At 40.6% G+C, this 13,818-nt stretch overlaps 1 protein-coding gene across 1 annotated transcript in view; it reads left to right on the top strand.

The window, feature by feature from the left end:
• Positions 1-13,818, top strand: part of ULK4 (unc-51 like kinase 4) — a 426,845-nt gene that overhangs the window by 339,295 nt on the left and 73,732 nt on the right. Inside the window, exon 34 of the mRNA XM_065398954.1 lies at positions 11,171-11,356. Coding sequence (XP_065255026.1) covers positions 11,171-11,356 — 186 coding nt within the window. The remainder of the gene's footprint in view (positions 1-11,170; positions 11,357-13,818) is intronic.

Genomic DNA, 13,818 nt, shown 5'->3' on the forward strand with positions numbered 1-13,818 from the left:
GAGGTTGGAAGGTGTAGACTGTGAACTCCACTGGTTCTGGGGCATGACCCAAGACTTCTGGCCACGTTTTTTCAAGTATGCGCCTTTGTGTATAGCCCAAGGACTGAATTGGTCCTTAATTCTAGAGATTATTTTTATAGTTTCTACCCCTCTGTAGATAACATTTACTTACTAGAAGTTAAGTAAAACATGATTGAATGTGGGCCTTTTATTACATACAACATTAGATGAGATAATAGTGCTGTGAATCATAACTGTACATTTGTCAAATTTTGAGGAAAGTCATGGAGGAAGTCATGGTAACAAAGGGTCAGATCCTCATAGGTGCAAAGCATTTGGCTGCAGGGGAAGATGCAGCTCAGCATCCCTCTCAGTTTGGCCTAATTGTCACAACTCAGGGAAATCATGAAAAAATGTCTGAAAAGTTAATCATGGTTTGTAATTACCAAACAGTCTTTGCAGAACCAGGCCCATTACATTTATTCTTTTTTATGTGGGAAATGGGTGAACATTGCATAATCTCTTGGGTACATAGCGACTATCTTATTCCCACTTACATATCCCTTATGGTAGACGGAAGCCTCTTAAAATACCACCTCACAAACATCATCTTGTTTCACCACTGCTTTTTCCTGTTTTCTCTCCTATTGGCCGATTGGTCTATTCCTTGGACATCTCCCCTCTTGCGACCCCCCCTTGACTAGTTCTCTGAGTTCTTCAGTGTATTTGTTCATCCTGATACCCTGTTATCTGTAGCCTCTCATTTAATCCTATGGGTTGTTTTCTTAAGAACTTTAATAGTTATTTACTTTTTCTTCTCCCAAATACTACCTGCTTATCCATTTCGCTGACTCATCAAACTTCCAACATTTCAAGAACAATAGACATGTTAAAAACTATTAAAATTCTGGACTCCACATGTCTCATGACATCTGTGACAGACAGTCATCCATTTAATCATAGTTAACTAAACCTCTAATTCAAAAGCAACCTGGAAAATACAATGCAAATGACTAAACCAGACAAAGTTTATAGGACTAAACACTGACAAAAATATACCCTCTGTATATATAATATTTAGCAGAATTTAGCATCTTGTTTTCTGATGAGTGTACATGTTGCTATGAGCCGTTGTATAGAGGTATGATAGCACTGCTGTATTTAAGGTTGAAAGCGCCACTGCATTCTAAAGCCTGTTTTCAGTAATTTTTAATCTTTTCAGAAATGTTCCTTTTTGGTTGAATTTTCTCATCCTTGTCACAGTTTAAAGATGAATTTTTAAACTTTTTTTGTAAATTAGAATTGATTTTGAATTTTACGAGCATGGGGAAAATGTGTTCTGCTTTCAAAGGTCGGGGGGGTTGTTTTTGTGATCATCTCACATTCAGATTCAAACTTGGCAAGGACGTTGTCCTCAGTGAGGTGTGTGACCTGAAAGGAACAACATTGGACGCCATTTAGCAATTATATAATGCACCTGTACAGTGTTTTATTTTTCTTGAGGCAGTAAGTATGCATGGTTCCAGACAGATAGAGTACACAAAAGCAATTTAGATTGTCTAAGATGAACCATGTCATCCTGTAACTTCCCTGCACCCCCACCTAACTGTCTGTCCCTCTTAGTGTCTCAGTGATCTTTGTCTGTGAAACTGTAAAGAGAAACATATCAGAATTATACTTATTGGTAAGAGAATATTGACATACCTGGAGTTAATACTGGATTTGGGGCAGGTCACTTTATCCATCCCACTTAAAATAAAAGCAAGGCTTAACTCCTGTCAAGTTCTTTAAAAAATGTACCTATGGTAGCAACTCTAAGGACAGAGAACAAAACTTTAAAACCTAGAAGAGATGAAAAGATCTAATAGATTTTCTGGTTCATTCTACCTGCTAATGCAAGTTTGTCCCTGTACACGTTCATGCTTTGTCCACTCTAGTTTTTAAATAGCCCAAATGATGTGATGAGGCTTCCATCTCCCATAGGAGACTCACCTACAGTCTGATAGGTAGACATTTTCCCTGATAGTCAACCTACATTTCCCTGTCTCAGGGCCAGGGCATGGGTGGCCTGGCCTAGGAGTTAATTAATGTCAGGTGCAGACCAAGGCACCAGAAGCCAATTGCCAGGAATCAGGCCAGGTTAGAATGCCAGGAGATCAGAATCGAGGGACAAACCGAGGGCAGGGATCAAGAGTCAGTTACCAATAGTCAAGCCAAGTCAGGATCGGAAGGCAGGAACTGGTAAATGCCAGATGAGCGATCCATGGCACAGTGAAGCCCAGTTGTACAGACAACTTCCTGATTCTTTTTCTGGCTTAAATAGTGGCTCTGGCCCAATCAGGAGCCTCAGAGCTCTCCCAATCAGAACATAGAGGCGGGGCTTGTGACCCAATTGGGCTTCATGGACCTTGGTTTCAGTTGCTGTATCTGAGCTGCCAGGTGGAGGATTGAAGTGTGATGACTCCCAGAACCCCCACAGACCCAGATGTGAGACCTGCAGGGCCTGACATCCTGTTCTGTATTTTCATCCTGTTACACTTACAATACTTACAACTTCTTGGGCCACCTTGAACAATTCCTTGCTGGTATTTAAATTCTTCAAGTAGATGATTGTTTGTCTCCCACCCCACTGACTAATTTTTTCAACCAAGTGTCAGAGGGGTAGCCGTGTTAGTCTGAATCTGTAAAAAGCAACAGAGGGTCCTGTGGCACCTTTAAGACTAACAGAAGTATTGGGAGCATAAGCTTTCAGATGCATCTGAAGAAGTGAGGTTCTTACCCACAAAAGCTTATGCTCCCAATACTTCTGTTAGTCTTAAAGGGGCCACAGGACCCTCTGTTGCTTTTTCAACCAAGTTATTACATGCTTAGCACACTCTTAAATCAATATGAGTTAAACTTTAAAATGTCAAAAACTTAGAATCAATTTTTCCCTTTTGTAATTGTGATTTAGTCCAACATTTAGGACACACTGAAGCAAATATAAGACACCCAGACAGCATGTAAATGAAACCAAGAAGTTCTTAAGAACATTGAAACAGAGATAATTACAAAATTCATCATGCAGAAACACTGCAAATATAGAGAATTCAGTATTTAATCCCATTACCAGTATTGTCCTTAATTGATCAAAGCAAAATAGATTGACCATTTAGTTCTAGATTCTTCTTGGTAAGTGTATGGCTTAAAAACCAATTCCACCTACATTTTTGTTGTCCAATACTTCTGTATTTAAAGATAATTATAATTTGTTTATTCCACCTGTAGTTTGTAGCCTTTGCGAAATTACCAAATGGAATATTTAGACTATTCTAATATTAGTTATGCCTCATGAAGTCCAAATATTTGCATGATTTGGAAAAGTTGATGTAAGATTGCTTTTGCAAATGTAATACTCTCTAAAATTTGGAGTGCTCTTCAGAAACTTTCCAAAACTAGGAGGAAGCATTAATTAAAGGACCGGCACTTATGCATTACAGTAGATCATGCTAAATCTACTTGGTCTTGGCAATACTAATGTGATGTTATTTTTACATGAGTTAACTATTACCACTATTCTAAATTAAGTAAGATGACATAAGCACACCTACAAAAATAAAAATTTACCAAGCCAGGCCAAGAATGAGCCTCTAATTTAGAATTCAGTTTGAAATAACAGCAAAGAGTCCTCTGGCACCTTATAGACTAACAGATGTATTCGGATGCATATACATGCATCCAAAGAAGTGGGTATTCAACCACGAAAGCTCATGCTCCAATACGTCTGTTAATCTATAAGGTGCCACAGGACTCCTTGCTGCTTTTACAGATCCAGACTAACACGGCTACCCCTTTGGTAGTTTGAAATAAGTAACTTAACTTTCTCCTTAATTAGATGGGCTCCCATAAATCCTTATTCTTGGTCTGGCATGGCATATGAATGGCAGCTTGTGATGGCTGCCAAGTGGGAGAGCTCCAATTGCAAGGGATAATATATCCTAAATTCATTTCCTCAGTAAGTGTTCCATACATTCAAAGAAAAAGAAGAAAATTCTTATACCTTTCAACTATCCCTACACAAAGGGGGAGGGAATGTTTTTGTTTTTCTTTTCAGTTGGGTGGTGCTCATATTCTACAGAGATGAGGGTCATATAAGTACCTAGATACCCACCCAGTGGAGTAGACAGAACAGGCTTTTCTTTAACATTTGGCTTGAATAGATTCTCTCCCAACTACTCGTAATACAGTCTTTATCTCTGCGGGGATGCTTGATTTCCCTTCTGTCCCTCTTATAGCATATTAAGTTAATCTTGTTGGAAACTGGTCTTTTCTTTTTGGAGAAAGGCTTCTCCAGGGCTTTGGTACCACAGGACAACTGGCAATATTAGTAATTTCTCAAATAGGTGTGTATTTCTTTTTTGGTGGTGGCAGATCAATTGCATGTTGGCATATATATAAATAAATCTCCAGCAATAACTTTTTTCTCATTTCCCAAGATTGTGCTGTGACTTGTTTCAAAGCATTGGAAAGCATCTGCTTTTCTGGCATCAAAAATGTCAGCAGAAAGAGTATCAACATATATAGACTATCACCCATGTCTTATGAATGCAGACAGTTCTCAGATACTACGTATTGTTAGATGTTCGCTATTTGTGGCCGGACATAAAGCTTTCTTCTCTGTACAAAATGCAGCAATGAGAAAGGGAATTTCCATGATCCTACTTGAAATTGTACCACTTTTTTATTAATTTGTATAAACTCCTGTGTCAGTACACACCCACTTTGAAGTCCAAAGGGCTGAATACTGGGCAGTTGTTCCTTGGTGGAATTGCATAAAGAAACTGCAGGGGAAATAAGGATATGTTGTCATAAGTACAAAATTTCAGAATGAGGCCTTTGATTTCTTGACAATTAGAATATATTAAAGTGAGCTAAGAACAGTCCTTCCTAAAATGTGTTTTTCCTTGGCTTGAAAGTCTATAATTTGCTTTTAAAGCCAAAAGATAGTGTTATGTAGTATGTGTTTTTTAAAAACCATATTTTAAAGTGTGCATATTTACTAATCAGTATAATAATGTTTTGCTTTATACAAATGTTTGCAAAATCATCTTGCCTATAGCTCCCAATGGCCCTTCCTGTACAGCATGTTCTGTAATCCTATTACTGATCTAATGAACATCTATCTCTTATCGTAATAAACTCTCTTTGTGTATAACCTCATTAAAGTGCTGAAGTAGTGTCCCCTCAGGGTATTCCAGACACTTTCATTGTAGCTCTAAAATTAGATGCCCTAACAACTCCATCGGTGTGAAAACTGCCACTTCAGCTCAAATGATCTCACATATTTCTTGCAGTGGTTTGCAATTCATGAACTCTGTGTAACTGGGCTCAAAATGAAGACATATTTTGGTAATAAACTGCAAAGTGTAAGACCATAGTAAAAAAACAACTTCCTGTTTAATTTTAATCTGGTAGAAAACTACATGGAGCTAGTAACGCCTGTGCCAGATAGAACTAAATACAGTTCAGATTTTACATTATGAACCTGTTTTCAGGAGATCATAGTACGACCATAAAAACTAATTAAGCTGAAACTTGACACACACTATGCATCAAGATTGTAACAAGGAGTTATTTTATTTAACAATTTTCACCCCAAAATAGGAAATTATTGGGGAGGGTTATACTTTTTGCACTCATAACTTTAGCTACTTTAATATGCATTTTCTGTAAGTAGAGGGACAAGGTGGGTGAGATAATATCTTTTATTGGCCCAACTTCTGTTGGTGAGAGAGACAAGTTTTTGAGCCACATAGAGCTCTTCTTCATGTTTGGAAAGGTACTCCCTGGTCACAGCAAAATGCAAGGTGGAACAGATTGTTTAGCATAAGTAGTTAGCACACATTGTAAGGGACCATTCAAGGTAGAGTGGCCCACTAACACCTCTGCAGTCATGGGACAAATAGAGGAGGTTAATGGGTTACAAATTTTTGTGATAACCATAAATCTAGTGTCTCTGTTTAGTCCATGATTTTTAGTATCTAGCAGAGTAATGAATTTAAGCTCCCAAGCTCATCTTTTGAAAGTGCTCTGCAGGTTTCCTTTGAAGATGTGGACTGGTAGGTCAGAGAGTAATCGCATTGTGAAAAGTGTTCACCAACAGGTGATAGGGTATTTTTGTCTTTTATCATTTTCCTCTGTATGATTTTGGATCCTGTACTAAAAATCCAAATGGTCAGCAGCCCAGAACAGTGACATCCATATGCAGGGTGGCGGGGAGGAGGGCGCTAATACTCCTATATGGTCAAAAGGTCCAAGACATAAACCTCTGGAAGACTGAAAAAACAAAATGAAAAGTCAACTAGAGATGTCTTATGGTTAAGAAAAAGTGAAGAGAATTGGCATTGTGTTGATGGAATTCTAGTGCGCAGTTCCTTTCCTTTCCTAAAGGCCCAGAGCTCTTTTGATATCCCCCTCCCCTTGTCCAACCAAATTCTTTGTGCAATAAATGTGTTCTGGTTTGAAAACCTAAACAGCATTCAGATACATATTTTTTTCTCAAATGAAAACACATGCATTGCACACAGAATTTGTCCAATTAGAGAAATAAATCAGAACTCTCTTCTACCTTATTAAGAAAGGAGATGAGCTGCCTATCAGTATACTGTTGTCTAGCAACATGGCATTAACTTTCCTATTCCTGTTTTAAATCAGAGACTGCTTACCCAAAAATCAGCTTTTCATTTTTTGGCTTTTCCAGCTTTGTGTCTTTATTTTGTTTGCCTTTCAGCGCTTTGTCATCAGCATTTTTCTTCAAATTTCCCTCTTGTGTACTATCACTAGTGGTAGCACTAATGCAGACTGGCAGCCAGTGTTAAATGGTATACTGATATTACCATAGGCCTCTCTACAGTAGTGCCCCATCAGTGGTAGTAGTGCCCCCACTACTGGTAGTAGTGCAATGTGGGAATTATGAAGAAAAATGCTGATGTAGACAGTCAGACAGCAATGTCATGCTTTTGTGCTTACCCCCATATCACTAAAACAACAAGGAGTCCGGTGGCACCTTAAAGACTAACAGATTTATTTGGGCATAAACTTTCGTGAGTAAAAAACCACACTTCTTCAGATGTCTCCATGCATCTGAAGAAGTGAGGCTTTTTTACCCACGAAAGCTTATGCCCAAATAAATCTGTTAGTCTTTAAGGTGCCACCGGACTCCTTGTTGTTTTTGTGACTACAGACTAACACGGCTACCCCCTGATACTTGACCCCATATCACTGTTGATGTGTTAGATGTAGACAATACTGGCTTCAAACTATTACTTGGATTCCTTAAGAATCAAGTATATTGGATAAAATTGCATTAATTAAATTCTAGCCTCATTGAAGGAGGCGTGCCACAGGAGAAACTCCAGGAGGAGTTGTGCCTCTAGTGGTTGGTTCTTCATGTTTGGGTGGTGCAACATCATCTGGGCAGAGTCACACATCCCTTCTCCCCCTTGCAGGGTGGATTGTGTCCCCAGAGGAGTGCTGAGGAAGCAATCCCTGTGCTGCCCTGATTACAGCTACTGCAAAAAAAACCCTGAGCTCTTGCTGGTGATGAACTGGGAGACTACCCTCTGCAAGGGCCCAGGACGATCTGGCTGAATGTGTATTAAACTTCTTTGGGTGTGAAAATAAACAACATTTAAAAACTGACTATAGTGCAGGTATAGTGACTTTCTTTGTAGCATGTTTCAGTAGGCATATCTGAATTGACCTGATAACACCATAACTTGGACTGATATGATATGTTATATTAAAAGGTACCTGTAAGAGAGTATAGATTCTTAATGTTTCATGTCTTTTTCATGTAGATAAGATTCTGTTTTTCCAATAAAGGAAAAATTAAGTTGGTCAAAACCTCCATTGAAGTCAATTGAATATAGAATTCAGAATTTGGCATATAAATATAAAATGTAATTTCTTTCCCTGGTTGCCTTGTTATATAAAACCTTCATTTGTCACTTACTTTGTAAAATGAATACATAAGTGGGACAAGGAACAAGTTATAAATATCAGCTACATAAGACTTTTAACTAGAATAAAGTAAATTCAGGTAATAAAACGAAAAGGGTAAAGAATAACCATGAGAGGTCCTCTCACAGGAAGCTGTACATCCATAATATTAGGTGTAATATGGTGTCATATGTCTTAGGAATGCTAATCCATAGCTTCCATCTTAATGCAGTTTTATGAAAAGAGCTGTGTGGATATAAAGAAAGGCAGCTTTGTTTGCTAATGGATGTCTGAAGAATTACTACAGGGATATTTAAGGAGTGTAATATGTCAAACTTTACACACTAAAATTATGTTAAAATAACAGAAGAGGTTTGTCTTAAACTGACAAAAGTTAGAAAATTCAGACTTAAGACTAAATTATCATCACTGACTCTAATGATTGTCCCTAGGCATGAGTAGGTGCCTAGTATGTAAAGTTCTCCATTCTGAGTTCCCAGAAGTGAACCATGTCAGTTGCATTCCCCAAGCACAGCTATCCGTGGTGTTATATGAAGCCTAAGTTTCAGCCTTTGCTATATATTTCTTGCCTTGTATTGGCATAAGAGCATAAAAGTTGCCATACTAGGTCGGACCATGGTCCATCTTGCCCGGTATCCTCTCCCCAGTAGTGGGCCATACCAGAACTTTGGGAGGTGGGGATGTACAGAAGAGGGCTACTATGCAGTGATCCACCCTTGTCTTCCACTCCTGGCTTCTGGCAGGGATTGCATGTCTGACCATCTTTGCTAACCACCATGATGGTCCTTTCCTCCATGGACTCATCCAGATCAGAGTTCCCTCTAATTTTTCCCAACCATGTGCAGAATGAATTTTGTTATGTGCACCAATATGGAGGTGATGTGCGACACATCACCTCCATATTGGTGCACATAAAATTCATATGGCGGGGTGGGGCCAAGGGGTTCAGAGTGTGGGAGGGGGCTTAGGGCCAGGGCAGAGGGTTGGAGTGCAGGGGGGTGAGGGCTCCGGCTGGGGGTGTCGGCTCTGGGGTGGGACTGGGGATGAGGGGCTCCGGGCTGGGGCAGAGGGTTGTGGTGCGGGGGGATGAGGGCTCTGGCTGGGGCAGAGGGTTGAGGTGCAGGGGAGGGTGGGGGCTCCAGCTGGGAGTGTGGGCTCAAGGGTGGGGCAGGAGATGAGGGGTTTGGGGTGCAGTGGGGCTCCCCGGGGCTACGGTGGGGAGAGAGGACTCCCCCACAGCTCTCTCTGCCCACAGCAGCACCTGGGCTGGGGGGAGAGGCGCCTCTCCCCTGGCTGCAGCAGAGCTGGGCATGGGGAAGGGCGCCTCTCCCCTGGCCGCAGCAGGTTCGGGGCCAGGCTGGGTCAGGGTTGGGGGAGGGGTGCCCCGGCCACGGCAGGTTCGGAGGAGGGGTTGGGGGAGAGGCGCCGCGACAGGTCCGGGGGCTTGGGAAGAGGCATCTCTCCCCACCGCAGCCCTGAGCTCCTGCATGGCGCTTAATAGGCAGCTCTTAGATCCAGATAGACCCTTAGTAGTAGTTTTGTGATAAACTGAGTAATAGTTATTGGAATGGAATAATTGAGTAGGAGAAGGGAGGTGACATTACCTCTGTATACTGTATTGATGAGACCATTACTGGGATACTGTGTCCAGTTCTGGTATCCACACTTCAGAAAGGATTTTGAAAATTTGGCAGAAGTTCAGAAAAGTGTTAACAGAATGATTTGAGAACTGGGAAACCTGCCTCAGAGAGAGATTTAAGAAGCTCAATCTATTGAGTTTAAACAAGACCAGGGCCGGCTCTAGCTTTTTTGCCGCCCCAGACCAAAAAAAAAAAAAAAAAAGGCAGCCGCAGGGAGCGCGTGGAGGGCGGTCAAGGCGGCTCGCAGGGGGGTGAAGGGCGACACCCGCCCGCTCCCTCCGCCCGTGGGCAGCCAGGCGCGGCAGCCTGCTCGCAGCCGGGCGAGAGGAGCTCCCCCCTCTGGCCTTGGGGTGGCTCTCCCGGCTGGGCAGGCTCCGAGGGGGCCGACACAGGCAGCGCTGGCTGGGGTCTGCGACCTCCGCGCGGGGCCGGCATTGCAGCGGGGCTCGGCACAGTGCAAACGGCGCTGGGATCAGTGGGGCCTGCCCCTCCACTGCCCGCCGGGCCACCGCAGAATCCTCCCTCCTTCCAGTGCCCGGGGGCTGCAGGAGGTGCTGGCTCAGCCGCTCCTTTAAAGGCGTCTCGGCCGGGCCGGGCTCAGAGTGGCACGGGAGGCGGAGGCCGGTGCAGGCTGCGGGGAGTGGCACGTCCCGAGGAGCCCAGCGGCACGATGAGCGGCGGGGATCACTAGTTCCTGCCCCCCCCCGGGCCGGGGTCTGTGCCCCTGCAGGGCTGGGCTGGCCACCCCAAGATTGGCCGGAATGCTGCCCCTTACAATGTGCCGCCCCAGGCACGTGCTTTCTCGTCTGGTGCCTGGAGCCGGCCCTGAACAAGACACAGTTAAGTATCTTGATTATGGTCCATAAGTACCTGCATGCGGAGAAGATATCTGGCATTAGATGGCATTTTAATCTAGTACACAAAGGCATAACAATAACCAATAGCTAGAAATCGAAGCTAGACAAATTCAGACTGGAAATAAGAATAAATAACCATTGGACCAACTTACCAAGGGATGTGGTGAATTCACCATCAGTTGAAGTCTTTAAACAAAGATTGGATGTCTTTCAGCCACAAGTTATAGACTTGATGCAGAAATAACTGGGTGAAATTCTGTGGCCTGTATTACGCAAGTGGTCAAACTAGAGGATCGTAATGGTTTCCGTTGATCTTAAATTCTATTCATGCTGTTTGAAGCAAAATTGCACAGTCCTAAAAGTCAGCAATAAAATAATTAAACAGAAACAGTAGCAATATGTGTAGAGTCTTATGATGCCATTGTAGGTCGGTTAACTAGGTGAAATAAACCAAGCATAATATAGACACTTATACACTGCTGATTAAAAAGAGCTGTATTTTAGTTATGTCTTTCAGTCACTTTAAAAGTTTACTGACGTTTAATAATGTGATTTCAGTTAGGATGACTATAAAATTTTGCTTCCTACCACAATGCAAATTTTAATGCTCTTCTCAGATCCCAGTGATACAGAATTTTGTGAAATTTAAGTTTATTTATTTGTTTATTTTAGCTTCCTAGTGACGACACTGAAATATATGAGACTGCATCACAATGCTTGTCATTGTTGGTTCAGCTGTATGGAGGAGACAACTTGGACAGTATGTCTCCAGAAAACATGGACAGCTTTGCTGAAGTATTGAAGTCCAAGAGGGATCTAAAACAGCAGAAGCTTTTGTTGAGAATCATCAAAAGATTGGTGAGTCAAACAGATATAACTTCTTGCCATCCAAAATTCCAATTTAACTGTCTGTCTAGGCTCTACTATCCCCTGGATAAAAACTTTTTTGAGAGCTGTTTTTCCCCTTTAAGTAAACATTTCTTTTTATAAAGAATATAAACGATTTCTAAAGAAGCAAAAATCCCATAATATTAGTATTTGGTTTTTTTAAAAATCCATTTTAATTTCTTTGGAAGAAAATGTCAGCACCTGGACCCATGCCTGTTTTATTGTCTACATTTAGAACCTCTATAAAAGGACTTTTTTCCCTTCAGTTAACCATTTAACTGTTTTAATAGAAAGCTTTAATTGTTTATATAGGTATTTAGTACCTTGAGTTTAAGAATTATAATAGAAAATTATTTTGAATTCCTTCCAAAAACACTAAACTTGTAATAAAAATTGCTACTCAGAAACTTATAGTGCTTGATTTCATGTCAGATGCCGACTGTTTTGTAGTTGAAGTAAACTTTTATATAGACTATTGATTGTTCATTCTCATCAAGTGGTAGAGGCTACTCCTGGTGGAATGGTTATAACATAGATTATCAGTCAACAGAAATCAGATAAGCACTTCACCTTAAGTAAGTGAAAAGTTACTGACATGTAATGACTTCAATTCCTCTCGTGCTTCGCCAATACAGATGGCAATGTTGTTTCTCAGAAGTAGATTAATGGTACGCCTGGCAAATCACATGATTTGTAACTTTCTTGTAAGTCCCACCATGCTTGTCATCTTGAAGTCTCTTGAAAGATCCTTTGGCTGGACTCGCTGCTAGTCTTGGATAATTACCTTTCCATCTGCTGTATTTGCTATTTACTATAATAAACAAATGTCTGTAATTATTTTAGTGAGATTTTAGGATTTCCTCTCGAAGCAGTGAAAGCAGGTTTTATAGGTAACGTGACTGAGAATATAGTAAATCTTATATTATTTCTGTGAACCTTAAAAATTCCTGTTCACAAGAGATTATTATTATTATGTCAAAATTACAGTAATCACCAAACATACTGAAATATTATCAGATCTATTTAAGGTTAACTCAGCCCACTTTCAATTATTTATGGTGAATTTTGTAGCTAGGGAAGAGTTTCTTAGACTTTTTCATAGTTGGTCAAAATATTAATAGAGAGATTATGTGCACCAGCTTCCCTTCCCATTCAGAGTTGCTTTCACCACCACCACTTTTACATCAATGATAGCATAGCATCCCTGTTCCATCCATAACTGCTACTTACATAGGCAAGGAATATTAGAGAAGTATTAATATATTCCTGTAATGGCTTCTTTTAATATAGTGTATCTGCTGGAAATGAGGAAGTGCCAGTGCCATGCTCTCCCGCAAGTGGTCCATGTACTATAATTTTAGAATCTTTGATTCAGAATATGTGAATGAAATCATTACCTTATTGGGCAGACATTGTTTGAGAGAGAAACTCATTTGTGTGATTTTCATTTAATAATATGAACTCATTAATTTTTTTTTTCTTCTACACATAGTGCACATACTGTGGACAGAGTTGGGATTTTAGGGGAGAAAATTTTAGACCATTTACAAGAGCTTTGAACAGTGATGGAACTGTGATAGATATTTTCCTTTTTAGGACTGCCTTTCTCCATTGAGGTTCAGACTGAACTTTTGCTATCTTAATTTATTTGGATTTTTTCCCCCAAAAAAATACATGAAGAGAAGAAAAATATCCAGGACAGACTTCTTAGTTGAATCTGACAGACTGTACATACTCTTTAGGAATCCCTTGTTTATGGTTTTATTTTAATGTAAATAGAAACTATTAGGAATGAAAAACAGGAAAATGTACTCCACTCAACATTTTAAAACTATTTATATTTTTGGCCCTTTGACGCACAGGCTGGTTAGCCTTATTCTGAGATTATTTATTAGTGTTTCCAGAGAAGGAATTGACAGAAACTGAATAAGAAATGTTGGCCTGCCACAAGGAAATGCAGTATGATTTTGCACTAGTGCTATTTACACAACTGTCATTCTGGTTGCTTCATTTTGGAATAAGCAATATTGGCATTTGGATCTCCAAGATCTTTCTTACGACCCTTTGTATTCTCTGCCACTGCCATCAGAACTTTCTGACTTAGGAAAGTGGTCTTGTTTTGCATACTAGTTCCAAAATCATTTCACCTTGCTGCTTTACAGGATGCTGATAATCTTTTGATTTAGCCTGCTCTGCAAAGGTACAGAATACCGTACTACAGTCCAGGAGATCAGCTACATTGAAACATCTCGCCAAAAGTAGAAAAGGTTTTCACTATGGGAGCAAATAATTTTTATTTTGGACTGTTTGCTTTACTCAAAATTTCTTGGCCTCTCCTTATCTTTAATCAGGGCGCACCTCTCTGCTATCAGTTTACCATCTTCCAGTGGCCAATGATCCAGTTTTAAGTCATTCTACCATCACAGGATTCC

Source organism: Emys orbicularis, chromosome 2, assembly GCF_028017835.1.
Source record: "Emys orbicularis isolate rEmyOrb1 chromosome 2, rEmyOrb1.hap1, whole genome shotgun sequence".
NCBI classification, from domain to species: Eukaryota; Metazoa; Chordata; order Testudines; family Emydidae; genus Emys; species Emys orbicularis.